The sequence below is a fragment of the Spinacia oleracea genome, chromosome 1 (assembly GCF_020520425.1).
Source record: "Spinacia oleracea cultivar Varoflay chromosome 1, BTI_SOV_V1, whole genome shotgun sequence".
Taxonomy (NCBI): domain Eukaryota; kingdom Viridiplantae; phylum Streptophyta; class Magnoliopsida; order Caryophyllales; family Amaranthaceae; genus Spinacia; species Spinacia oleracea.
The window spans coordinates 129,825,359-129,852,634 of NC_079487.1; the positions used below are offsets into that span (position 1 = coordinate 129,825,359).

At 37.9% G+C, this 27,276-nt stretch overlaps 5 protein-coding genes across 8 annotated transcripts; 2 read left to right on the forward strand and 3 right to left on the reverse strand.

Annotated features, from left to right (window-relative positions):
* The first annotated feature begins 1,016 nt into the window (after positions 1 to 1,016).
* On the forward strand, positions 1,017 to 9,209 carry LOC130460729 (probable xyloglucan glycosyltransferase 6). The gene is made up of 5 exons (XM_056828229.1): positions 1,017 to 2,027; positions 4,911 to 5,219; positions 5,499 to 5,789; positions 5,874 to 5,987; positions 7,846 to 9,209. Exons 1-5 carry the CDS (start codon positions 1,251 to 1,253, stop codon positions 8,482 to 8,484), a joined length of 2,130 nt encoding a protein of 709 aa, XP_056684207.1. The 5' UTR covers positions 1,017 to 1,250; the 3' UTR covers positions 8,485 to 9,209.
* An 821-nt stretch (positions 9,210 to 10,030) lies between these two features.
* Positions 10,031 to 14,397, reverse strand: LOC130460730 (peptidyl-prolyl cis-trans isomerase FKBP62). Its single transcript, XM_056828232.1, has 12 exons — positions 13,997 to 14,397; positions 13,790 to 13,876; positions 12,463 to 12,723; positions 12,290 to 12,364; positions 12,121 to 12,201; positions 11,849 to 12,043; positions 11,675 to 11,767; positions 11,410 to 11,585; positions 11,201 to 11,323; positions 10,964 to 11,110; positions 10,745 to 10,872; positions 10,031 to 10,360 (listed from the first exon to the last, which is right to left on the reverse strand). Exons 1-12 carry the CDS (start codon positions 14,178 to 14,180, stop codon positions 10,261 to 10,263), a joined length of 1,650 nt encoding a protein of 549 aa, XP_056684210.1. The 5' UTR covers positions 14,181 to 14,397; the 3' UTR covers positions 10,031 to 10,260.
* Positions 14,398 to 16,075: 1,678 nt separating this feature from the next.
* LOC130460738 (peptidyl-prolyl cis-trans isomerase FKBP15-1) lies at positions 16,076 to 19,121 on the reverse strand. Its single transcript, XM_056828247.1, has 6 exons — positions 19,015 to 19,121; positions 18,832 to 18,887; positions 18,105 to 18,167; positions 17,875 to 17,965; positions 17,079 to 17,183; positions 16,076 to 16,385 (listed from the first exon to the last, which is right to left on the reverse strand). Exons 1-6 carry the CDS (start codon positions 19,061 to 19,063, stop codon positions 16,276 to 16,278), a joined length of 474 nt encoding a protein of 157 aa, XP_056684225.1. The 5' UTR covers positions 19,064 to 19,121; the 3' UTR covers positions 16,076 to 16,275.
* A 1,290-nt stretch (positions 19,122 to 20,411) lies between these two features.
* Positions 20,412 to 23,896, forward strand: LOC130465676 (receptor-like kinase TMK4). Its single transcript, XM_056834535.1, has 2 exons — positions 20,412 to 22,707; positions 23,364 to 23,896. Exons 1-2 carry the CDS (start codon positions 20,415 to 20,417, stop codon positions 23,894 to 23,896), a joined length of 2,826 nt encoding a protein of 941 aa, XP_056690513.1. The 5' UTR covers positions 20,412 to 20,414.
* On the reverse strand, positions 20,804 to 27,145 carry LOC130460733 (pentatricopeptide repeat-containing protein At3g25210, mitochondrial). 4 transcript variants are annotated; one of them, XM_056828238.1, is made up of 3 exons: positions 25,501 to 27,141; positions 24,666 to 24,908; positions 20,804 to 23,768 (listed from the first exon to the last, which is right to left on the reverse strand). In XM_056828238.1, the coding sequence occupies exon 1, from the start codon at positions 26,895 to 26,897 to the stop codon at positions 25,794 to 25,796; it is 1,104 nt and encodes a 367-aa protein (XP_056684216.1). In that variant the 5' UTR covers positions 26,898 to 27,141; the 3' UTR covers positions 20,804 to 23,768; positions 24,666 to 24,908; positions 25,501 to 25,793. The 4 variants fall into 4 exon arrangements, with proteins under 4 accessions (XP_056684216.1, XP_056684214.1, XP_056684218.1 ...); XM_056828236.1 differs by having other exon boundaries at positions 20,804 to 23,855; XM_056828240.1 differs by lacking the exon at positions 20,804 to 23,768 and having other exon boundaries at positions 24,432 to 24,908; positions 25,501 to 26,291; positions 26,517 to 27,145.
* Between the last annotated feature and the right edge of the window lie 131 nt (positions 27,146 to 27,276).

Consider the following 27,276-nt stretch of genomic DNA (forward strand, 5'->3'; position numbering starts at 1 on the left):
TATATTTTTAAGTAAATTCTTTGATTACGCCAATTTCAAAAATCATGATTATTATTTTTGCGTCAATTAATCGAGTTGAAGTAATCAATTTTTGAAATTAATACTTCCTCCATTCCGAAAATATCGCACCATTTGTTTTTTATACTATTCACACTACGACTTTGGCCATTTTTTGTGATTTGTACGTAATGAATTTTTATTCATATGGGGTCATGTTAGATTCGTATCGATATATATATTTTCTAAATATTAATTTTTTATATTTTTACTTGCACACAATTTGAGATATTAAGAGTCAAAATAATGCTTAGATGAGTAAAAGTCAACCATGATGCGATATTTTCGGAACGGAGGAAGTATATATTATATCCGTTTCAAAATGATCTTTACACTTTTCGTTTTAGTACGTTTCATAATGTTATTTACACTTTGCTTTATTCTATTTTTGATATCAAAATTTATTACCCTATCTTTCTTAGCCCATACGAGTAATATTTACAATTTTTACACTTTCTCTTATTTTATTTATTATTTTCTTACACTCACCCACCTTTTCTAAACATTTTTCTTACTTTATCCATGTTTTATTATACACAACTAACTTTTGTACTTATGTCTAAATCCAATATTTATGTAAATAGTAACCGAAAAAATATTTATGAAACGAAGGTAGTACAACAACTTACGTACAGGGATTAGAGCTTGCACTTACGTCATATAAAAACAATGTGATCACCTGATCGGATCACCGGAATAAAAAAAAAAAAAATCCGCCCCCCATTTTCGGCGCCACCCAACTGAGACCCGAACGAAGATACCTTCCAAGTTTCCAAAAGAGTGAAGACCATGACCGGCTTTAGCCTTGCCTGAGTTTTATTTCGACGTGCTCACAACTATACAAGCATACATATATTGTAAAATAAAATAAAATAAAATAGTTGTAGTTGGATTTAGAGCTGGACACCGGTAAAGGCGGTAATAATGATTAGTTACTAATTTTAGATATATTAATAATCCCCTTAAACTTCGGATCGTTAAGACAGAAGAGAGAGAAAACGACAGACCCCACTTCCAACACCTCAGACACTCCCCCTCAACTTGCCATGACTGAGAAAGAGATCTGAAGAAAAAAAAAGAGAGAGAAACAAAATTAACAATTAAAATCCAATCAATCAATCAATCAAACAAACAATCAAATCTCAATTTTCCGCCATTGAAGCTAAGCTCTCAAGCTTTCTCTCTCCTCCTCCATGCCTCGACCTCCAAACACCGAGTTCCAAGAATGGTGGAACAAGCAGCAAAAGGAGATTCACAACAATCTCAATCACAACCACAACCACAACACACCTTCCTCTGCTGCTACTACTACTACTTCGTCAACTTCCAATGTCGAAAACCCTAATTTCGTCTCCGTCGAGATCGCTACATCGGAATCTGTATCATCGCCTGTAAATCACAAGGATCGCCGCAATCGAACTCGCAGCATCCGCCAGCTCTCCTTTTTCTGTCTTTTGAAGGTTCAGCAATTCCTCCACTCTATCTCTTCCATTTTCTCCTCGTTTCTCTCTCTCCTCCGCACCGCCAACCGCCGCATCGCTAATTCGCCGCCGCTGCCTCGTCGTTACGCTGCCGATTCTAGATTTTACCGGCTGATCAAAGTGCTTTTAGGTGTGGTTCTGATTTTGCTGTGTTTTGAGCTGATTGCTTACTTCAAAGGCTGGCATTTTAGTCCGCCGTCGTTGCATAAGGCGGAGGTGTTAGGGTTTGTTGAGCTGGTTTATGCTAGTTGGTTGAGAATTAGGGCGGAATATTTAGCTCCGCCATTGCAGAGCTTGTCCAATATCTGCATTGTATTGTTTCTAGTGCAATCGGTGGACCGTGCCGTGTTGATGTTGGGTTGTTTTTGGATAAAATTGAGAGGGATTAAGCCGGTTGCGGAAATGGAGTATTCTTCCAAGTCTGAGGATCATAATGTGGAGGATTTCCCTATGGTTTTAGTGCAGATTCCTATGTGCAATGAAAGGGAGGTAAGATGATGTAGGTTTCATATTCCCTGCTTTAATTTTGACTTTGATTTAATATTTTTGCTCATTGTATATGCATCTTGTTTTGTTAGTGGTTGAGACAAGAAACTGATGGTGTAGATGTTAGATTTTGCTTAGATGTCTAGTGGAAGTTTAGAATTTGTCTAGTCAGATTTCAAATTTAGAAAAGAATGGAGGTTTTAGAATTTGTTCTACTAAGATTTAGAATTTTAGAAATGAATGGAAGTAATTGATGTGGCTCAGTGGCTACGAACATGCCTTGATTGGTTGATTGTAGAAGATTCAAATGACGTAGCTTGGAGTCTAAGACTTTTTTTTTTTTTTCTATGAAGGAAATTAAGGTAGGGGAATATAGTATTGCAACATAAAGTTCGCCAAAGTTGTGAGACTTGGAGGATAGGAACTACGGAGTAATACAGATCAAATCCGAGTTATCACCAATGAGCCACCGTGTTCCCTGCCCTTATCATATGGGATGTAATGAAATGATAGAAATCTAACACATCTCTCCTAATATCTTCGAAAAAAATTGTATGATGTGAGTAGGACCTTGAAAAACTTGCATTTTTCTCTTTGAAAGTGAAATTTTTATTCCCAAAAAAATTCATGCATCAAAATACCCAGGCAGGTATATCGTATTAGTGTACACTTAAAGAGCACAATTATTAAGGAAATTAATATAAGTCTCTGCTACAAACTACTCAGATTGCTATGTTTCAAGCTCTCAGCTTTGAAAAGAAATTATCAAAGATAATGTCCTGAAATTATCAAAGATAATGTCCTGAATGTTAACATTGGAATACCGGATGCCCCCTGCTGCAGCCTCTGGTTCGTGACAGCCTGAATCTTTTGAATTATACTCTCTCCATTTCTGTATAAATGCATCACTTTGACCAACACACTTGCCAGTGGTACAACTTTGACGACTAATGTTTTTAATTGTCTATTGTAAATGCTATAAAAAAAGTTGAAATAGTGAAAATATACGTTGTGACTAATCCAATAACATATTCCATAATAACAATTAACTGTGTATATAGTAGTAAAAAATCAAGCCAAACCTAGTATATGAATAGTGCAAAAGTCCAAGTGATGCATTTATTCAGAAACAAAGAGGGAGTACCACATTACCACCCAGAGCAGGTTTACTAATTCTTAGCTTTTCTTTCTACTGGTAGTCCTCCAAAAGAGAGAAATTTGACAAATGAGTGCTGAAAGAAGAATAAATACCCCAGTAGAAAAAAAAAGAATAAATGGTCAGGAACTCAGGGCTTTCCATAACTTGATCGCATAAAAGGTGGCAAGAAATGCCAAAATTAAAGCAACATATCTTGAGTGGTCAAACCATCAATTTATCTGACAGCCAAACACAAACAGAAATTCTCCCTAGGTTTTGCAACGAGTGATCAAAGGATTGTTTTTGTCTAATGAGGCACCTTGTGCTTTAGGGATAGCTTTTCATACAATTTTTTCCTGTTGCAGTTATCAAACCCCATAAGACCTGCTGAAACGATTGAGCTAAAACAACATCAGTTCCTTAATTTCAAAAGTACGGGCCAGCTTACTCAGCTATATGCCTACATGAATTAAAATGTCAATCTCAACAAGTCATTTACATGAATTCTTCTTCTCCTATCACTGATGAGTTCTGTAGTTCTGCCCAAGCATTACGGATGACGGCCATGTCAGAAATCCAAATCTTTTATTTCCCTTTTTTTTACTGCCACTCAAATATCCTTGGTCTATCTTGATTTCTTTAACCCTAAAATCCTCTTGATGATCCAAGCAGCCTGTTTTGGGTAAGGGATATCCCACAGTACACTGTTCCACTAAGTACATAGTAAGCATGAATCCATTGACCCCCTAAGATTCCAGCTCCATGGTATGCTGACTATGCTCCATATTTCAACGTCATTGCTTCTTGACAAAACCATTGATATTGTCTTTTTATAGATTGTCCCCATAGACTCACAGTGAGAGAAAGTGGCAGGGATGCTATAAGATTGACGGTATCCATATTTTTTTGTAAAGAATAGTGGCAAGTAATCTACGGAGTAGCAAGATCATTAGTGGTACTTTCAAGATTAGGGATTTAACTTAGTAGTACAGATATATTTTAGGTCATTGAATATTTGAATGGCGTTAAGGCCTAATATTTGATGTTGGCATTTGACTACTATAGAATGAGACTCTATCTTAATCTTGTCTGATTAATTAGTTCTTCCAAAGATCTATCATAATGCGGTTGTCATGAGGATGAATCTATTTTTTGTTTTGTTTTGTTTGCTAAGAATGAGAATGATCCTTTTGTGGATTTAGCTTAGCATTTACACGTTTCAAACAAACTTTCTTCATAATTCAGTTTTTAATTGTCTGTTTTCATGAGAGGTTGTGTACTTTGACAAGCTTCTGCAAGAAGTTGCTCTTTCTCTCATGTTTTCTTACTTTTTTTTTGCACCATACATACAGACGTGGGAGCTAAAAAGACCACCCATTTTGCCAATTTCAATTTCTATCTTTAATTTTCTGACCTTTCCCCTAACTCTGTTTCCCTCTTGAAATAATCCTCTCCTTTTCTTGATTGGTTTGCTGCCCAGATTTTTGCATGTTATGTTATTATAGTTTCTTTACAATTCTTGCAAAACTGGTCTGGAAGTGGATATACAACACTTAAATTCATTGCCTTTTGAATTTGGCAGTTAAGTTCCTAGGTTAAAATGAGGAACTGTATGTTAAGTTGCTAGCATTTGTCATGAAATCATTGAGTATCTACTAGTAGGGCATTGTGATCTAACATAGTTTTCTGATAATTGGATCATCTCTGATCTTTCTCCAGCTAAAAGTTCTTTGGTGTATGTTGAACAGGTCTATCAAAATTCCATTGGAGCAGCATGTGTCCAAGACTGGCCAAGGGAAAGAATGCTTGTGCAAGTTTTGGACGATTCTGATGATCCAGATGTCCAACAGCTGATAAAAGCAGAAGTTCAAAAGTGGCAACAAAGGGGTGTTCGCATCTTGTATAGACACCGTCTTATCCGGACAGGTTATAAGGCTGGAAATCTAAAATCTGCAATGAACTGTAACTATGTCAAAGACTACGAGTTTGTTGCCATATTTGATGCTGACTTTCAACCAACACCAGATTTTCTGAAGAAAACTGTTCCATATTTCAAGGTAGTCTATTTGTTATTTATGAATTTCCTCTACTGTTAAGGTTGAATAAATACATTTTTGTTGAGAAGCTGAGACTTTCCTTCACTTATGCAACTCTTGCACTGGTCTTTCAAACTTATACGGGGTAAGGCCTATGAAGTTATGAAGTCAGAAAATTAAATGCGTAGACTGGTGAATGACATTATATCATTTTGTACTGTCTCATTAGATTATTCAAAGTATAGTAAGCTATTTGTACTTCATCTAAATGCCTTCTTTCTTCTCCTCATTGTATTTAAGGGAAATGATGACCTTGCATTAGTCCAAACAAGGTGGGAATTTGTGAACAAGGATGAAAACTTGCTGACAAGATTGCAATACATAAATTTGGCCTTCCACTTTGAGGTTGAGCAGCAAGTCAATGGAGTGTTCATCAACTTCTTTGGTTTTAATGGAACAGCTGGTGTCTGGAGGATCAAGGCTTTAGAGGATTGTGGTGGCTGGTCAGAAAGGACAACTGTTGAAGACATGGATGTTGCTGTCCGTGCTCATCTTTGTGGATGGAAATTCATCTTTCTGAATGATGTGAAGGTTGGTACATGCCGGAATACTTATAGTTTGATAATTTGGTGAAATGATGAAGCATGCTTGTTCTGAGTTTATATATTTTTGCAGTGTCTTTGTGAGCTGCCAGAGTCTTATGAAGCGTACAAGAAACAGCAATATCGCTGGCATTCAGGCCCTATGCAATTATTTCGTATGTGCTTCATGGAAATAATTCGTTCGAAGGTACGTAGTATGTTATCTCAATTTCTCAATATGTTTAATCTTCTTTGATTTGGGATTGAATTTTACATTTCTGTTTTCTCTGCTTTTGCTTGCCCTTGTAAGCTTGCTGCTGATTATTCAATGTTGTCAGCGAGCTTTTGGTTGGGTTAGGTAAATATGGGATAGGGAATCCAGGGAACTGTTATGACTAGGTTTTAGAGAATGTGCAGGGAAATTGTCATATGGATTTTGTCACAAATCATTTATTCGCTGCAATAATTCAAAGATGCGGATGTTACATGGTTCTGTGGTTTAAAGGATATAATTAGGAGGAGGTAAGTTGGAGCTACGGATATTGATGATAAAATAAGGGAGAACCAATTACATTGGTTTGAGCATGTGAGACGGAGATCCGAAGGTGAACAAGGAAAGTAGAGAGTTGGGATCAAGGGGATCTTAGAAGAAGCTGAGGGAGACCGAAGATGACTTGGATGGAAGGAGTTAAGAATGATAATGAAAATTTTGGTTTGCAGGAGCATATAACACTTGATATAAGGGAATTGGAGGGAGAAGATCATGGTTGACAAAATGGTTAATGTAGCCAACCCCATCATTTGGATTAAGGATTCAATGTTGTAATAATTCAAAGATAAAATGCACAGATACCTTTTGATATAGTTACCAAGTCACTTGTCATGGAGGGTTGGCGTGTTGGATTATAGGGACTAATGTCTGTGGAGTGGGCGGCTGGGAGGATTGGAGGGATTTTTTTTTATTAGTTACAGTACGGGTCTCGTCTTTCAGGAGATAGCGGCTGGGGGGAGATTGGAGGGTTTTTTATGGTTAGGTACAGTATGGGTATCCTCTATCAGGAAAAAAAGGGGCTGGTGGGGGGGATTGGAGGTTTTTTTTCTTTTTTATTTTTTAATTTTTATATCAGAGTTACAGCCCAACCATCACCGCAGCACAGCCACGTTGAGGCTTGAGAGCGTGGAGAGGTGAGGGATTCAAAGTACCGGACTTGATCTCATGACCTCGAGGATTTATTTTTAACTTTGTGATGTATACTAGAATTAAACTGAAGCAAGTTTATGGTAGGTTGATAAGACTAGTTGTGAGCTGTAGCATAATTGCACCAAAAAAAGGGGACCATGTTGAAACTTGAAACTGAAGTAATATCGACTTATCGTTTGAAAGAGGATATGTCCTTTGTCCACTTTGATGATTACGAACCTATGTTACTTCGACACTCTGGTTAACGGATGGTGTCGGATCCTCCGATCCTTCGACACCACAAGACACCCAAATATAGAGTGGTCTTGAATGAAATTTATTACATCTAGAGTGTCAGATCCTCCAATCCCTTGTCGGACACGACACCCAAATAATAGTCTGAGCAACATAGCTACCAACTGTTAAGGTTTGTGCCTTTTCTAGTGAGGCCTAACATTGTTTGGAATTCTAGAAATTATGCATATTGGCTTCAAGGCCATACTTCTGCTGTTGTACAGAACTTCAGATCTCCTCCAATTGTTTTCTGTATCTTCCTTTTATCTGGGGATTGAGTACTTGAGTAAGTCACGTTTCAGTTGGGATTTGGACTTTTCTTTGCGAAGAAATACTCTTTGGTTTAGCAGGTTCAAGCCTGCATCCTTTTCTTAGCAACACATACATTAGCAGTTGCAAATGCCAGTTACAAGTACTATCATAGTACCATCAATAAAGTTATTCAGTGTTTCCCTGTGATGAATATTTAAACTGATATTTTAGAGTAGTTTAGTGTTATAAAATATAGTGTTTTGTAAAAAAAATAGATTATGGACCTAATTTTGTCTAGCTAATACACTTTTTCTTTTGTGATATTCTCTTTATGTTTCAGGTGAGTTGGACGAAGAAGTTCAACCTAATATTTCTTTTCTTTTTGCTCAGAAAGCTTATTCTACCCTTCTATTCCTTCACTCTTTTCTGCATCATTCTTCCACTGACAATGTTTCTCCCAGAAGCTCATTTACCGGCTTGGGTAGTCTGTTATGTCCCTGGTTTCATGTCTCTGTTGAATATCCTTCCAGCTCCACAGTCATTCCCATTTATAGTTCCCTATTTATTGTTTGAGAACACTATGTCAGTTACCAAGTTCAATGCCATGATTACTGGACTATTTCGATTTAAAGGTTCCTATGAGTGGGTAGTAACAAAGAAATCAGGAAGGTCATCTGAAGCCGATCTACTCGGTTTATCAGAAAAAGAATCTGAAATTTCAGCGAACACGTCCACTTTACAAAGGTCTGCGTCAGACTCGGGCCTTGAAGAGCTGAACAAGTTGAACATGAGTAAGAAAAGTGGGAAAATTAAAATAAATCGATTGTACAGAAAAGAACTTGCCCTGGCGTTTATTTTATTGACTGCCTCGGTCAGAAGCTTGTTATCAGCACAAGGAATTCACTTTTATTTCCTGTTATTTCAAGGAATCACTTTCCTGATTGTCGGCCTCGATTTGATAGGAGAGCAAGTAAGTTGAAGCCTTATGTTACATTGCCTGGGCAGTAACAAGCTGCTATGGAAATCTTTGCCAAAGAATCTGGTCTATGCGAAAACGATATGCCTAATCACCTATATTCCATTGGGAGTACGAATAATGAAAGCTTCTTTGACCGCACAGAATTTGTAAGAAGTTCAGCTATTTATTCCATTGGCATTGGATTACAGCCTATATCTGTATTTATTCGTTCGTGGAGACAGTTCATATTTACAGTTACCAGGTTACGCAAAAATTTAGTATCGCATAGCCTGGGTCTTCGGTGCAGATCCCTGTAGTGGAGGAAGCTCAGTGTGCTTTGGATTGTTTGTGGTAAAACTACACTTTTACTGTAAATCACTGGTGTCAAGAAAGGGTGACCTCTGGTGAATATGTTAATTTTTCAAACCATTCTTTATAGTAAACATTTACTGCTCTAGATCAGTAAAAAAATTGTTCTTTACCTGATGATTAAATCTGTTAGCAGTGACATTTGATTAGGTTGTGAGGATTTGTTGTATCCTTGCTCCTCTTTAGATACGGAAAATAGGAAGCCAGATTAAGATTTTTGTTGTATCCAACCTCGGAGAAGGTGTATTGTATTATTTCCTGTATTATTTCATGTATCATGTGATTCGTGTCTCATCTTGAGGCATATTAGGACTTGCTTGTAAGAATCAAGAGATGCTAGTTTACTTCCCAATTCCCTAACTGTGGTTGGGATTTAATTTTTGTTTTGCATTTGCAGTACCTCTCAGAGGCAATTACCCAACAATAAGCGTCGGATGTTTGATTGTTATCATGATATGGTCTTTAAGTGCACTGTTAATCAGGGAAAATGATATCCAAGTGTTAAAATCTTTTTTTAATCTGTTTTGTTGTTATTTTGGTTGTCACTGGGGAGGGAATTTGCTTTGGAATTTCTTCCTTTTGTAGCAGGACTCTTTAGAAGTCTATATGCCAGGAACGTAGCATGGTTGAGCGTAGAGTGCTCTTTCTTTTGCTTTTTTTTGCACCAGAAAAAACCATTACATCGCTTTGTGCGTATCAATATTGAAGAACACGGTAACGTGTGTGGAGTCGACCTTGCCTTTTTCAGTCTTTTCAATACAGGTTATTAATTGCATCTTAGGACATGCTTGGATTGAGGGTAATGTATTAAAGGAGTAATAAAAGTCAAACGGTAATTGAAGGTATGATGAGGGGATAAAGGGGTGGCAAATGAAACAATACCACCACACCACCCTCCTTGCAACCACCTCAATTCGACTTCATTGTCTTTTTATTATGGTGGTTTGACTTTTATTACCCCCATAATCCATTACACGCAATCTAAGCATACCCTTAATATTACCAATGGGGTCGAAGAAGAGAACACGCTAAGCGCCATTAAAGCTACGGGAATACATGCATGGCGCATGTTGCCATGCCCACGGTCAACTTGTTGCAGATCACAAAACATGAGCACTCTTCGCTCAACCATGCTACCTCTTCCAAGCATACAGTGTAGTTTCTTTTTTCCTACTTGAAGTAGGAGTAATATACTGGCTCAGCGTAATATTCAAATGTCTATTCCAATTCATAATTAAACACTGGTTAAAGAAAAACCAATTATCCACTATGAGAGGAAACCATATCAGCGTTTCTCAAATCAAAAGGATTTCCATGTTCTGTAACTAAGGTCAAAAGAAAGGTAATAGTGAAACCACAACACCCTTTAGTTGAATAATTGCCATATTAGTTCTGCTCCAGCTTATTCCTTACAGTCTTGCATTTGAATCAAGCGAACTTTGAGAACATTTTGCCATAAAGTTGGGCGTCCTTCTTGTTATATTCTTTCATTTTCTCCTTCAACTTCTTCTGTTCCAGTTTAACATCTCTGCATCAGCACAAAGCAGTGAAACCGTCAGTATTTTGATGTATGCCAAATTCAACGACAAAAAAGAACCAACTTTACTCAGCAATTCAGCATGGTCACCAACCACATCCATACATCACATTCAAATTCATTTCCAATTTTCTAACAGTAAGACTTTAAAGTAAATAGGACAGTCGTTTGTAATCGGTCAGAATACAAACTATAGTCATTCAACCATCAAGGAATCAAAGATCAAACATCACAGCAATCAAAGGGAAACTGACCAATTCCATGTGAAGGTTACCTCTTCAATCCTCAGGTATTTTGAATGTCTATTTATCAGTTCCTTAATAATCGTTTTAATTTATTTAGAAGTTAGAAACGTCATGTGTAGTTTGAATATACCTGTTTTCAGGGTCAATTTCCAGAGCCTTCTTAATGTCAAACTCTGCCAACTCAAGATCTGCCAAGTTCATATATGCCTGTGCCCTTCTGTAGAGTGCTTTAACATTCATGCTGTCCATTTCCAACACCTACAATTTCCACACAAAATTAATCAAAGGTAAAGAACCAAATCTCAGAGACAAGTTCATAGTTAATCATAGTGTAGGGCATGTCTTTTACCTTGGTGCAAAGTTTCTCTGCCGGTTTATATTCTTTCAACTTCAGCTTACAGGCTGCATTGTTCAAATTGCAAGATATCTTCAAGACCTTTGTCTGCTTCTTCTCCTCGTCACTGAATGATGTGTCATACTCTACATATTTGACAGCCTGGTACGGAAGAAAATGCATGTTAGGTTTCTTGCACACAGAACAGTAAAAATTATAGTATCTATGATCTATAAATGTTTGCTGCTTCACCTTCTCATATCTCTTTGATGCTCTGACATATTTTCCAGCTTTAAACAATGCATTTCCTTCTTCCTTCTTCTTGCCTGCTGCTTCAATTTTCTCTTCGGTGTTCATGTCCCAGGATTCCTTCTCCTGAAGTAACCATTAAAATCGATTGGACATAGAGTTCAAAAATAATTGTCAAAACTAAAATTTCAAGAAGGAAAAAGCCAACCAACCTTCACGAATGAAACCAATTCTACTTCATAATACACTGTAGAGTTGGGAGGAACCACAGCCAAGTCCTGCTTGGATTCCACTGAACCAAAGGCATATTCTGGAGCAATAGTCAACAGGGCCACCTCTCCTTTCTTCAATGTCAAAACAGCTCTATCAAGCCCGTCGATAACTTGTTCTGCTCAGATGTTAGAAAGTCATACACTTATAAAGAAAATTCTAAAGAGACGGAAATTAGGGAACTATACAGGCCTACAGGTGATGTACCTTCATCTGTCATAAATTCAACAGGCTCTTCTCCATCTTCATGACCCTTCTTTAAAAATACAGTGCCATCTTCAAGCTTTCCAATTAATTTCACTGCCAGAAAACAATCAGTGTCAAAATAGTGCACAGCCAACAACTGCCTTTGTTAGAAAAACAGAGACTCTCCCTACTCACATTTTACAACAGCTCCCTCGTTAGGGCGGTCATATCCTTCTCCTTCCTTCAGTATCTTTTTGACAACCTTCTTGTCATCAGTGACATTAGACACAGTCTTCCACGATACCAGCATTAGGGTGATTTGAAGTGTGGCATTTGGAGGAACAGCACCTTCATTGCCAGAAGCCGGCTTGCCTTGCTCTCCAAACCCATCTGCAATAAACAGAGTCAATTAATACAAAAGACTTTTATTACCAAATACAGCCTTCTTTTAAAGATAAAAACCTTACATTGCGGCATAACAGTTAGAAGCACCTTCTCCCCCTTCTTCATAGTCTTCACAGCCTTTGACAGTGCAGGACAGAAATGACCTTGCTCAGACAAAAAATCACCATCAATATCTTCATATTGAGAAAACTTCTTATAAGACAGAGTGCATATATTCATATGTAAACACACCTTCACTAACAGTGAACTCCACGCCGTCAGACTTCCCAACCAATGTTCCATCTTCAAGGCGAGCTTCGTAACTCACTGCATACAGTTTAACGGATAGGTAACAAAGTACTATGTGAGATTGTGAGGCTATTTGCACTTACATGGTAACACTTCAACCAAAATCAGTAGCTTACCAATCACCTCATCAGCATCCTTTGGATTTTCCCACTTCTCTCCTTCAGTGAGAATTTTCTTAAAGATTCCACCATCCTTGCAAATATCCTTCACACTAAGCCAAGATAGAAGCTCGACATCAAATTGCAGAGTAGCATTCGGCGGGATGGTAGGAGGTGAACCACTTTCTCCATAGGCCATCTCGGGAGGAATAGTCAAAACAGCATTTTCACCCTTTTTCATCGTTTTAATACCAACATCCCACCCCTTAATGACTTGACCTGTTACAATCATTATACACAATCATGTCAGAAAGAACCTACACATGGGAAAACTTCCATCTTAACAGACATACTATCAAATGTATTCTCAAGATACAGCCTTATGAATGTTTCCATTTCCCCTAAGGCTCCGTTTTGGTAGGGTGTAAAACGTTTTCATAGAAAACGATTTTTCCCTTTTCAATCATTTTACGTTGTTTGGTTGGGCAAGGGATAGAAAACAGTTTTCCATAACTCCCTCCAAGACGGAAAAACCTTTTTCATTTGAAAGGAAGGGAAAACACTTTTCCAACTTCCCTTCTTACCTCCCTCTCTCTTCTTCCTCTCAATGTTCACCATCTTCTCCCATTTTCATTTAAGGAACCAACTGAATGAAAACTAGTTAGGAATTGTGTTTCCCTTGAAAAATGTTTTCCATGAAAAATCATTTTACACTGGAAAGGTTTTACACTAAACCAAACGGAGCCTAAATTCTCCAAAACTTAGATGGAGTTTGAACTAAACCTAACTTATTAAACCTAACCTAAACTGAATTTCATGTCTTAAATCACATTGCAACTTACTTTGCTCAATCAAACAGTAATATTATTAGTATTATTGTTGTTGTAGCTATATGTTCTTCCTCTAAAAACCGAGAGCCAGTCGAAAAAAGGACAATGTCAAAGAGGAAGCAAATGCATCTAAAACAACTAAGGCCCTATCTAATGTTCTTATAAACATCAACGCTGCTAGCCTGCTAGTACTACCACTACTAAAACAAGCAAGCCCAATGCTGCTAAGATTAAACATTCAAACAACCATAACATACACAATAGAAAAAGGTCCATTAAATTACTGTATCAACTTTAACTGGGGATTAGCGCTAATTGCACATTATCAAAACCAATGATCCAACACTTACAAATTACATCAACATCTACTCCTCGCTGATTTTAAACCAAAACATTCAATTCAGATACAAATATCGAAGTAACAACATCATTTACACATCAATAATTACAACCTCAAAAGGTAAATAAAAAAATAAAAATAAAAAAATGAAGCAATGTTAGTTAGTTAATCAAACCTTGGCCAAGAGTGAACTTGAAAGGAGTGCCTCTATCGCGGCTCGAATCGAACTTCGTTCCATCCAACAATGTTCCAGTGTAATGCACTGCAAATTATTCAAAAATTCATTCGGAAAGCTATAATCAGCGTAAGATAGAGAATAAAATAGGAAAGTTCAATTCGCTGAAACAAACTGAGAAATTCGGAAATGTGAAGAAACAAAAACCTTCAACTTCGTCGCCATTGTCAGGAGTATCCCAGCCATCACCTTCCTTGAGAAGCTTCTTCTTCAAGCCATCTTTACCGATCTCCTGTTCTTCGCCGACTTTCATCGGTGGAGCTTCGTCGCCGAAGTCCATTGCTTCGTCGTTCATCATTTCCTCCGCCGCCGGCATTTCAAAATCTTCCATTTTCTAGATGAGAGAGAAATGGACTGAAGTGCGAGGTTGATTGATAGCAGCTGAATAATCTAGAGAGACAAATCTAGGAATTTCAGATGAAAATGGGTGAGAAGACGGAGAAAGGGTTTATAGAGAGAGAGGGGTGTTGTGCTTTGGGGTTCTAGACACTTCCAAATTCCAATCAGAGCTTAAGGCAAAAAAATAGAAAAAAAAATAGAAATGGAAAAGAGTGGGGAGAAAGAAAGAGAAGTTCGTGTAAGATGGGCCAGCCGGCCAGGACTAGCATAGGATTGTTCTAGAGAGGTGGAGTTTTTCTAGGAGTAGACTTCTCCCTCTCAAAAAATTAATTAATAGACGGTGTAAAAAATCTGAGTCTGTTCGCGAATTACTCGATGTTCGATTTAATAAAACTTGAGCCAAGCTTGAGCAGCTCAATATCTTAACAAGCCAAGCCTGATCTATCAATGGTTCGGCTCAAAAACTCGTGAACAAGCTCGAGTTCTTTTCAATATTTTAATTTTTTAATAACATAACTATATTTCTAATGGATATTTATTTAGACAAATTTATGAGAATAAACCTTTAATATCACAGTCTTTATGAGAAAAAATCTTTAAAATCTTTTTTCTTGTGAGAAAACACCTTACATGTTAATTTTTATTTTTATAAAACGTACTTTAATGTCGGATTTGCCAAAAATCAAGTTTTCGAACGTTAACTTCCATTTTTATCCTCCAAATATATTACACGGTTGACAATTATCATAGAAAAACAATGCATGCCACATATAGTTGGAAGGAAAAGATGAAAATCATTGTCCGGGAAGTTACTTTTTGGTCTAAATCATATCTTACGCTATGCTTATATAACAATATTAACATGTATGGTGTTTTTTCAAAATGAAAAGTTTTAAAAGATTTTTTTTTACAAAAAAATATAATATAAAAGGCATTTTTTCACAAATTTTCCTTATTTTTAACACATAAACAGGGCCGGCCCTGGGGCAGGGCATAAGGGGCCGCCGCCCTGGGCCCCAGGGAAAAAGCCCAACATTTATTAAGCCAGTTAATGCTAAAATATGTAATATTCAATGAAAAACTTATAGTATGCACTGTAGAGCAGTGGTTTGATTGCCTGATATATCAGGGCGTCCACCAAGGTTCGACAACTAGAGGTGGTAGTTTGTTTTTATTTTTTTTATTTTTTTTGTTATTTCTCATTTGCTAACTATGCAATTATAATCTATTACCCAATTAGAATCCAAATAAACACCAAAAGTAGAGCCGTGTACTATCCTTAGAATCATATATTTTCTTCTTCATTTGTTAATATAATCACACTCCTTATTTTAATTTGGAGTTTAGCAAAAATAATTGGGTTATAGTTTATTGTACTTCAAAAATTATCACTGATAAAATTTCAAGTTTCATTTCCCTTCAGTAATTCATCGTTGTCTTATGCTTGATGATTAATATTTAAAATATTAGAATATAATTCATGTTTAATGGCACAAGGTTGAAAGTATTCAAGCCTTCATATTTTGTAATAGAGTTAATTTCTCATGGCTAATTTAATTAGATATAGAGTAGTATTGAGTCTTAAGAAGTGAAACGCCAATTATTTACATAAATTTTTCAATAATAAAAGTACATTACATCGATTCACAATTTTTTTTTCTATGTGCCCTTTTAAAAGTAAGGGCCTCGATTTTTTGTTTCGCCCATAGGCCACCAAAAAGTCAGTACCGGCCCTGCACATAAAACATGGAAAACTTAATGATCAAATATTTCTTAGTTAAAACATTTGATGATCAACCTCGAACAAACCTATCGAGCTTCATAATTTTTTGTTTAGGGTTCTAAACAAAAATTCCTTGATCAAAAATCCAAAAAGGCGATAGAACCTTGGAAAAAAAAGGATACAAGTTATTTTCCCATTTCAAATACGAGTGAAATTACTGATCTCTCACTTTACTGAGGTTTGACAAGTTGGACATCCTACTCGAATGGTGTGTTCAACAAAAAACTACTGTGGGAAACTCAATGATCTAACAACATTATATATGTCTACTTTGCCCGTAAACTTAAACTAGTGATCTTCCAGTCTATAGTTCTTCATCAAAGGCTTCTAGGTCTTCGTCAATGTCTTCAGCTCCGCTGGATGGTGCTCCATTCACAGAAACAAGCTCAGTGTCAAATACTAGAGTTGCTCCACCTGCAAGCATTTTACAGTTTAGGATTTAGAAAGCAGATCATTCCACAAATACACAATGATTAAGAATCTTGCAGAAATTTGATTTATAGGTCAATTAGCGATTGTTGGGAGTAGAATTTGACATAGAAAATGAACCTGTTTTTATGATCATACCACAAGCGACGAGCCTAATTCATGAAGTAGTATCAACAATCAATCTCCATGTCAGTAAACTATTTTCTAAGTATGTGTCACGTTAGGAGCTCAAAAAAAACTTTTCGGGTGAGTTCTATTACTTGTTGAACTACTCTATTTTCCAAGAAAAACATAACCAACTAACCATAATGATTTAAAATACTCCAGCATCAAATATAATCTGAATTCTAAAAAACACCCAAATCTAGACTATTAACTAATTCGTGCAATAGTACTGCAAGTACCAAAAACTCAGGACTAGAGTCGTCCAGTATGGCAGTATCCAGTAATCAATGGATTTGAAATTTGTGCGGCACAGCAAAGTTAAGTCTAAGGTTAGTGCTACATTCTCAAAGGCAGTATTTGACAGTTATCAGAGGAAAACCAGAAAGAAACAAAAGAAAAGCTAGAGAACATATGTTCGGCCATGACTGAAATTAACGCACATTCAATAACCAACACTTGACACTTCTACTTTTCACACTAGCTACACAGTAGTTAGAAGTTGAAGAAGTTTACCTGGAATTGTTGGAGGAGATCCTTGCTCGCCATAACCGAGCTTTGCTGGTATTTTCAATTTTCTCTTCTCGCCCACACACATTCCCAACAGCCCTTGGTCCCAACCTGCATTTACAGCAATTGTTAAACACCAGCCAAGTTTTTAGCAACTAAATTTATTGTTCACTGTTAAAGATTTTACAACCTAATTTGACTGCCATCAACTTGCAGCTTACTTTACACGCCCTTAAAAAAATCGACTAATCAATGAAATAGAATTAGATGAGGGAACGACTAAAGATTATTGAATTACGGAGTACTTTTCATTCCAAGCATTCTTCGTTAAAAAATAAACCTTGAATTGCCCATTTCGAAGAAAGGATAAGCAATTGTGCACTTAAGCACCAGATTACTGTTCAACTTCTACAAGCATATACACAATGGTGCATTTACTGTATCGACTATCGAGTTCATACTAAAACTTATCAACGATTGTATTTCTTGGCTTCTTGCTCTAACCACAACTAATAAGAAGCAAAGCTACCATAGAAGATGAAAGAGACAAGAACTAAAACTTAAAATGTGAAATGGCGTGGGGAAGGCAGGAAGAATTCTTACATCTCAGAGATCATAGCAGGATAATTGTCTGATTTTATCATACAAAGAAACATAATTTGAAAGTGTAAAATGGGTGTATTTGTAGTAATCATCATATTTTTGAAATACTGATATTAGATTTTTTTATACTAGGAATAGTTAAAATAGAACAATGCAAGTTCACATAACAAGGACACGAAAACAGCAAGTTCCTGGATACCTTTGATCACTTGGCCGCCACCAAGTTGAAACTCTATGGGATCGCCCCTTTCAAAGCTGGAGTCGAAAACAGTCCCATCTGTGAGTTGTCCCTGCCGGATGAGGCAACATGTACCAGATAATGTCAGTGACCATTCTGAATATCCTTTGGGACTAACCCTAACCTCAAGCTTGCTAATAGTTGTATTGAACTTCTCCAAACAATAATAATAAGCGAAATAGCAAACTCACCCGATAGTGGACCTTGATTTTGTCACCTTTGTGAGCTTTGATCTCACAAGATGTTGGCTTGTACTGTAATGAAAACAGAGAGTGAGTTTCTACCATATCTAAGTGCACAGATGTAAGTATACAGCGCATATCAGCATATGGGACACCGGATCATGGACGGAAGGTACTTCCAATGCCACTGTTTGAAAATGTAGTGTACATGCACTTGTTGCTACAGCCTATGAGCAAACTTAACCTCACAACTGAATACTATAACATACATTTTCTACACAACTACACTATCTCCAAACACAAATGCTCAAAACATCATCCAAAAACTGTGTAATTTGACAATTTGTGCATCAAGTGCTTAATAACTAAAATGAGCTAAATTGATTTGAAGATCAACCTGGGAATATCCCACATCATATAAAAGCATCACTGAGTGCTAATCACACTTAAAAAAACTCAGGATATTAATTAAAATTCAAAAAATAAAAAGGCAGGGAAAACAAAATTGAGTTCTTCCTATTATCAATTCAAATAAAAATCAAACCAACCAATGAAATCATCATCTAGCTTGTCAAACAAGTAAATCCCCTACTTGCCAAAAAAAAAATATATATGTAAATCCCATGAGACAGATTCAATCGGAGAACAGAATTAAATCAGAAAATATATATAATGCATATGGAATTTACCACTAAACATAGAAAATACTAACTCAAAATCAGAACGAAAGTTATACCTTAACACCGATCTGCAACTCCTTCACATCATCTGACTTTTTTGCATAAGCTGAACCTGTTAACACACACAGAGAATACGGAAATGTGGATTAATGGGGATAATTGAAAATGTCAGATCCAGAAATATAAAAGTTGAAATTAGAGAAGAGGGAGGGGGGAGACTGATGAGAGAGAAAAGTTACCCAATGCGATCAGCACCAGAAAGAGTAAGATCCCGATTGCTCTCGCCATTGTTTCTTTGATTTTTTGTTGTTTGATAAATCAGCTACTCTATCTATTTATACCACGTTTGTAATTTTCAACACAACAGTGACACGGTATACATGATTACATGGGTGATAGACTGATAGGGCTATGGGCTCACATAGACACGACAAAAATGACCCGACCAAACTAAAGATGGTTGTGGGCCAGGCAGGGCCGGCCCGAAGCCCGATCCGACACAGGAAATGCCCGGCCTGGCACGGGCACGAAGCCGTGGGCAGGGCCTGTGCCTTAATTTTCTGGGAAAAAGCACGACAAGGTACGGCACGACTCGACTCAGCATGCTGAATTTAGTAAAATTAACCTTAGACACGACGGCCCGGCACGAAAGCCCGAGGGCTCGGGCTGGGCCTCATTTTAAACTTTTTGGCCCAACACGACTTGACTCGATACATTGTGGGTATATCGTGGCCCTAGCCCGGTTAGGCCCACATTCTGTGGACTCGGCCCGGCCGACGACCATCTTTAGACTAAACCACTTGTTATGAAGGTAAATAAATAGAAATGGGATTATCCGTAACTGATGTGAATAAATTGGGTTAATATTTTCAATTTTTACGCTACATAAACTCAAAAATTACCTAACTCTAAATGAAAAGCTTTTCAATTGGTTAAAGATGACCAAACCCAAATGGACTTGATCAGTTGATCCCATATTACGAATGACCTGAATGGCTGAATGTCATTGCCATTTCAGCTCCTGTACAATGCTCGTCTGAGTAACGCATACTACGTAACAACTTTGATAAGCTTTGTTCCATTAGTTTATTTTATTAATTGATACGGAACAACATATACGGAGTAATGAATTTTATTGAAAAAACGACTAAATTAGAGTTTTACCAAGTTCAGAATATATATAATTAGTTTATTACTTGAAAAAAGTATTCCGTAGTAAAGTTTGTTAGGAATACATGTACCCATATCTCGTGCATTAGATGCATAAACATAGTCAAAGTTTAACTAACTTCAAATATTAATAATATTAATTTAGAACGAACAGAGTGTTTATCGATGAAAGATAAACTAGAAGATTTATTTTTCTTTTTTCTATATGCTCCATCTCATTTCATCAAAATTTCCATAGATTTTGGATCAAGTCAAATAACAATTTGATTGACATTTGATAAGTGTTCTGATCCAGCTGTTACACTACAGAAATTTCCACTTACATTACATGCACGTAAATTTGCAAATTATCAACCATCAATTGTTATTCCAACTTCCTAAAATTAAGCTCCCATCACAAACTCCCTAGCTCCTCTCATCTCCTTCCAATTCCTCTCACCCTTCTCTTCTCTCTCCTGGAGAGGAAGCCATGGAAGAAGACGACGACAAACTCCCTACCACCACCGCAACCACCACAATGGCGTTTGTCACCGTCATCTTCCTCCTCTTTCTCTCCACCCTCTCCCTCACCACGGCCGATGACACAGCCATCATGATGAAACTATCCGCCTCCTTAACCCCATCACCTCCCACCTGGTCCGGCAACAACCCTTGCAAATGGCAGGGCGTAAGCTGCGACTCCTCAGGTCGAGTCACCGCTATAACCCTCACCTCCAGGTCCCTCACCGGAACCATACCTTCAGAAATCACACAACTCTCTAGCCTACAATCTCTCTCCCTACAAAACAACCAACTCACCGGCACCATCCCGCCCCTCGCCAACATGACTCAGCTTCAAGAGGTTTACATTGATGGAAACTCCTTCACCAAACTTCCTTCCACCTTCCTTGTTGGCCTACCAAACCTCCAAACCTTCAGCATGAACGATATCCCTTTACCTACCTGGACATTACCTGTAGGGCTATCAGATTCATCCTCTCTCCAAGAGTTTCGCGCTTCTAATACAAACCTGGTTGGATCAATCCCTGACATTTTCGCGTCATTTCCTGGTTTAAAAGATCTAAGACTCTCCTACAATAACCTTACTGGGTTCTTGCCTGCTTCCTTGGCGGGTTCAGGCATTCAGAATGTTTGGATCAACAACCAAAAGCAAGGACTCTCCGGAGTCCTTGACGTGTTTGGGAAGATGCCTAGTTTGTCACAGTTATGGGTGCAACAAAATTCATTCATCGGTCCAATCCCAGACCTCTCTAAATGCACCTCATTGTTCGATCTACAGCTTAGGGATAACCATTTAACCGGGGTGGTACCACCTTCTTTAAGCAATCTACCAAACCTAGTAAACATTTCAATGCAAAACAATCAACTTCAAGGACCAATGCCGGTTTTCAAGGGAGGTGTACAAGTCACCCTAGGGTTTACTAACAGCTTTTGTAAGGACACACCAGGTCCTTGTGACCCTCAAGTCACCTCCTTACTTGATATTGTAGGTTCATTGGGTTACCCTAGCGAGTTAGTCGTGTCGTGGAAAGGAAACGATGCTTGTAAGAATTGGGCTCATGTGAGTTGTGATTCTAATGGGAATGTGGTTATGGTGAATTTTGCTAAACAGAATTGGTCAGGAACCATTTCGCCGTCTTTTGCTAATCTAACATCACTTACTTCAATCCTTTTGAATGATAATAATCTTGTAGGAAGTATACCGGGTGTTTTAGCCAGCCTTAAGATGCTACAGAAGTTTGATGTTTCTAACAACAACTTGACAGGGAAGATTCCTACCTTTGCTCGAACCGTGGAGGTGATATCTACAGGAAACCCTTTCTTAGGGACAAATGTCGATACTACTAAATCCTTAAAGTCACCTCCTGATATGAACAACTCTCCTACAGAAACAAACGATAGTGATAATCCTACAACTTCATTGTCCAAACTACATTTTTCTCGCTCTGTTGTCATAGGGGTTGTCATTGTTGTCATAGTTCTGTTAGTAGCTGCAGGATACTTCTTGTACCCTGGCTTAAAGAAGCTGTTCGCCTCACGAAATATCAAAGGGAAGAAGAAGAAGAAGAATAAGTTTGAAGATTTAAAGATGAGCCCCATTGGTAAATATCCTCAAGGAAGTCCAAAAGAGCAAAGTAATATGCGTAACAATGGGCATAATAATCCTTTGTATGACCAAGGTAACAGCTTCCCAATTGAAGTCCTACGTGAGGTAACAGATAATTTCAGTGAAAGGAACGTTTTAGGACGAGGAGGGTTTGGGATTGTTTACAAGGGAGTTCTTCAAGATGGGACTGAAATCGCGGTTAAAAGGATGGAATCTAACCTACAAGGTTCTAAAGGGAAGAGTGAGTTTGAGGCAGAAATTACTGTTCTAACTAAGGTGAGACATAGACATTTGGTGGCACTTTTAGGATATTGCATCAATGAGAATGAGAGGATTGTTGTTTACGAGTATATGCCTCAAGGAACGTTGGGGCAGCATCTTTTTGAGTATGATCAAGAAGGACGATCCCCTCTGACGTGGAAACAGAGGCTTGTGATCGCTTTGGATGTTGCTAGAGGTGTTGAATACCTTCATAGTTTGGCTCAACAGAGTTTTATACATAGGGACTTGAAACCGTCAAATGTACTTCTTGGGGATAATATGAGAGCTAAGGTTTCAGACTTTGGATTGGTGAAAAATGCTTCTGATCAAGGAAAATACTCGTTGGAGACTCGTTTAGCAGGAACCTTTGGGTACCTTGCACCAGAATATGCAGGTAAGTTAATTAAAACTCCTAATTAAATTTCCCCTTCTTTGTTTGTTAGTTTTAGATGATCTAGTTCTGTTAGGGTCTTGTGCAGATGTTGAATTTGAATACTTAATTTGTGTCACATAATTGGCTTTCCTGAAAATAAAAATAAAAAAATAAAAAAAATCCTGTCTTTGAACTAATGTCTGACTTGTTCCTTAAGACGGAAGTTTTTATTATGCATTCATCCATACACCGTCTTCTGTTATTTACTCCCTTTGTCCCTTTTTGTTTACCCCATTTTTCATTTTGGTTCTTCCCCAAAATATTACTCCATTACTAAAAATTCTCACGGGACTACAACTTTTACTCTCACATAAATTACATTTGGTTCAAACATTTTTGTCTTTTCTCAATTCCACAAACCCAACTCTTAATAAAACATATCTAAAGCATGGGGCAAACAATTAGGGACATAGGAAGTACTACACACACCCTCAGTTTTAACCACTAGGTCAATACCTCATTAGTGTCTTCTGTTATTAATGACAAGTGAGGGTTGTGCATGATTCTCATCACTATCCTGTAACCCAATTTTGTTGGCTTCTTATTGTTATTTAATCAATGAATAACTATATTTTGATATGCTTCCTTTTGCTAAATCATTCAATTTCTCAACGCAGCCACCGGAAGAGTAACAACAAAAGTCGACGTGTTTGCATTTGGTGTAGTACTAATGGAGATAATAACCGGAAGAAAAGCCTTAGACGAAAAGCTACCAGAAGACCAAGCACAATTAGCATCGTGGTTCAGAAGAGTTCTCATCACCAAAGAAAGCATAAGAAAGGCCATAGACCCTAACCTCGAGACAGACATAGAGGAAACTTTCGAAAGCATTTGCAAAGTGGCTGAGCTCTCAGGGCACTGCACAGCTAGGGAGCCACAACAGCGTCCTGATATGAGTCACGCGGTTAACATCCTGTCCCCTCTGGTGGAGCAATGGAGACCTGCTGAGCTGGATACTGACAATGATTGTGTTGGGATAAATACCGACGTGAGTCTTCCTCAGGCTCTTCAGAGATGGCAAGCTGGTGAGACTACGATGATGAGTGAATATAGTAGTGTTATGGATGATGATAATAGCAGACATTATCACTCTAGCGCTCCTACTACACCTGCTATGGGGGAAAGCTTTACCAACTTCAATGGTCGATGATGTGAAATTCTTATGATTCTTAAAGAGTATGATGTATAACATTCATGACCCTTATAAATGGGAGGGGGGTTGGTGATGACTGATGAGTGATCTCCTTATCTCGAGGCCGAGCAAAAATCGTATAATTAATCTCAAGGGGGCATACTGTAAAACATTTGAGATGGCTGTTTTTGAGATACGAGGCAGAGTAATACCACTTGAGATTGAGAGGTTGTTTTAGTTGGAAGATCATGTGTGAGAAATGTTTCTGTTTTACTTTTGGGTTACAGGGTCTTCCTCTAATAGTATTCAATTAAATTTACAGTATATTCTATCTTCTGTAAGTCTGTATCACAACAACAGGAAAAAGAAAAAAGAAAAAAGAAAAACAGGAATAGGCAATTGTTTTCTTAGGGTTTGTTTGTAATGATTTTCAATTTACACCTGTTGATTCCAAAAGCCAAATTGTGTACGTAGGCATTTTATATTTTTAGGTCAAGATTATTGTCAGTTTTGTTGATTCCTCTTGAATAGGATGAGAATTAGCAAGCGAAACTGATATGAAGTACGGATTATTACTTTTCAAAGCGCTGTAAAAAGACATGTAGGGATCAAGAGTTACAAAAGCTTAAGGAGGAAATGGAATTGAGATCAGAAATGCGATTGAACTCACAACAATTGCTGATTTGCTGCTGATCGTTGAATGAATTTGCAGAGACAGAAAAATAAAAGTGCTATGAAATATGGAGTGATCTTAAATTGGCAATCCCTTGCATGAAGTATGACATACCTCTAGGTGGAGTTGGACTTTTGTCTACAGCCATGCCGGGGATGAAGATATCATCAAACCTGCCTTCTTCAATGCTGAGCGAGGACAATGAGACAGCTTTAATCTTCAATTATCTTACAGTCCCTGTTTATGCAGCTCTTCAGATAGGAATTGAGTTACTTTCACAGCTGCAGGTTAAATATCGTGAACCAAGTTTGACAGTATTCCAACTTCAGATATTCACAGTAATTGAATTACTTGTTTCTGCATGAATTGATACAAGAAATCCTGTTCAGATTCTCATGCTTCTGGTTGTAGAGATTATATGTCTCATCACAAGGGAAGAACCCAGTATGTTTTGACAATCATTGAATCAAACCATATGAAGATAAACTATACATGATGATATGAATGTATCAAGAGTTCAAGAGTATCTTAAGCAAATCATTTCTTCAAAAAGATCCCAAGGTTCAAAATAGTACTTCGTATAATGTATCAATGCACAACTGCATCATAGAAGAAAGGGGGAAAAACTTACACAATACTACAGAGTACTATTTACAAGATCAATATTCTGAGAATATCATATCTTTATACATTGAGAAATCTAATAGCCAAGTAAAAGGAAGGTTCTTCCGGTCAAGGGCTTATTCCAGAGATATATCTGTGTGACAATTGTACGAATCATTTAGATACGATGATATGTCAAAGTACTCCATACACATTTCACTGGTGGGTAATTTATACATCTACAGACTACAACCCTTACTGACCAAAAGGGACTTCATTTGCACATACAATTCTACAAAGCATTTAGGCAACTTTGGTATCATCCAGTTCCATTTACTTCATGTACCTTGAAATCTGTGGTAGTACGAGTTGAAGAAAGCTCCAGAAGCTTCCTGTATGAGTCCAACTTCTCAACTAAAATAATGCAGGAAGCATGAAACATGCTGTTGTTGATGCGTCTAGGCATACCACCTCTCTACTCAACTCCAATCTTGGCATTTGGTCAATCATATACATTGTTCCCCTTGTCCTGTATATCAACTCTCTACTCAACTCCAAACTCATCACCACCATAACAAAATTGATGAGCACGATTCCATTCGGAACACAAAACCAAGTACCAACAACATCATCCCTTACCTACCGATCCACAAAATGCAATGTATCCAACAACGTTCTATAAGTCTTCTCCCCCATCGAAACATCCGTCTTCCTAAACTCCTCAAGAAGCTCTAATGCATCAACACCCTGTCCATCCCTACACATCTCCTCCAACAAGGTCTTGTACGTTAACAAATCTGGTTTCAACGCATTCCCCAACATATCACGCAAAACCTCAACCGCGTCCTCAAACTTTCTCTCCAACGCCAAACTACAGACCAAAACCATATATGCACCACTCGAGGGCACCAAGCCTTTTTCCCTCATCTCCTTAAAAAACCCAAACCCCTGCCACACCCTCCCCTTCTCACAACACCCCTTGAACAAATAACCATAACTATACGCATTCGGCTCACATCCATACAACCCCATCTCCCTAAACACCCGCACAGCCTCGTCCACCTGCAAACACTTCGCATATGCCTTGATAATCATATTCAACACATAAGTATCAGGCACCACCCCAAGAGCCTTCATCTGCTTAGTCAAAGACCTCACAGCATTCAAATAAACATAACTAACATTCAATCGATTGAACTTCTTAAGCAAAGCATTGAAAAGCATAGCATATGTTTCTAAATTAGGTTTACAATCTAGGGTTTGTTCCTTCATCATCTTCTTATACACATCGAAAACGCGATTAAACAAACAACGATGGGAGCAACAGAATCGAATCAAGGAGTTGTAAAGAGAGAGAGTTACAGGGCAAGCGCCGGCAAGAACCTCTTCCAGGAGGGCTTCAGCGTGGCGATGACGGCGGCCGGCGACGGCGAGTTGGATCATGGTGAGGTAGGTGGAGGAATCGTGGGTGTAGCCGCGTTGTGTGGCGGTCCACCGGAAAATATCGTAAGCTAAATCGGCATCGGTTTGGGAGTTGAGGGCATTGTTGACGTCGGACGGGGTGAACCCGGGTTTAAGGTGGTCAACCCATGTTTGGAATTGTTTTTCGGAGGGGGTTTGGGATTTGAAGAAATGGGGTTGTGAGGGAGGAGGGGCGGTGGAGAGAAGGCGGTAGTGGAGGGGAAGAGCGAGAATTTGACGGAGGGGTGTGGCGAGGGCGCGGCGGATGAAGGTGGTTATCATGGTGGTGGTGGGAGGAAGGAGAAGGTGGGTTTGGGGAATGGTAATTGGGTGTTGCGGAGGAGTCGAGGAAAGATGAATGGGCCTAAAGTTTGGGTTGGTACTTGGGTAATTTTAGGGACTATACAGCCCAATTAGATTGGACCCGTTATCTTTTTTTAATTCTCATAGCAACTTAGCAAGTCTCGAACCCTACCTCTAATTTGTAAACCAAGCAATTTTACAAAATATAATAAATGACAATTATAAATCTTGAATTTATTTGAAAAATGTTATTCATGTATTAATCTGGGACGTCGTTCGGACACAAATACTAGTTTAGAGATGTTAAAAAATTGACCTTATCTAAGAATAATCAGACAAGTTTAATTGACTCAAGTAG

Coding starts and splice junctions, on each gene's coding strand:
- LOC130460729 (XM_056828229.1), top strand. CDS start 1,251: ATGCCTCGACCTCCAAACACCGAGTTCCAAGAATGGTGGAACAAGCAG. Junction 2,028..4,910: donor CTATGTGCAATGAAAGGGAG/GTAAGATGATGT, acceptor TATGTTGAACAG/GTCTATCAAAATTCCATTGG. Junction 5,988..7,845: donor TGGAAATAATTCGTTCGAAG/GTACGTAGTATG, acceptor TTTATGTTTCAG/GTGAGTTGGACGAAGAAGTT.
- LOC130460730 (XM_056828232.1), bottom strand. CDS start 14,180: ATGGAAGATTTTGAAATGCCGGCGGCGGAGGAAATGATGAACGACGAA. Junction 13,877..13,996: donor CAATGGCGACGAAGTTGAAG/GTTTTTGTTTCT, acceptor AATAATTTGCAG/TGCATTACACTGGAACATTG. Junction 11,111..11,200: donor CATCAAAGAGATATGAGAAG/GTGAAGCAGCAA, acceptor CTTCCGTACCAG/GCTGTCAAATATGTAGAGTA.
- LOC130460738 (XM_056828247.1), bottom strand. CDS start 19,063: ATGGCGAGAGCAATCGGGATCTTACTCTTTCTGGTGCTGATCGCATTG. Junction 18,888..19,014: donor TCTGGTGCTGATCGCATTGG/GTAACTTTTCTC, acceptor GTGTGTTAACAG/GTTCAGCTTATGCAAAAAAG. Junction 17,966..18,104: donor AAATCAAGGTCCACTATCGG/GTGAGTTTGCTA, acceptor CTCATCCGGCAG/GGACAACTCACAGATGGGAC.
- LOC130465676 (XM_056834535.1), top strand. CDS start 20,415: ATGGAAGAAGACGACGACAAACTCCCTACCACCACCGCAACCACCACA. Junction 22,708..23,363: donor CCTTGCACCAGAATATGCAG/GTAAGTTAATTA, acceptor TTCTCAACGCAG/CCACCGGAAGAGTAACAACA.
- LOC130460733 (XM_056828238.1), bottom strand. CDS start 26,897: ATGATAACCACCTTCATCCGCCGCGCCCTCGCCACACCCCTCCGTCAA.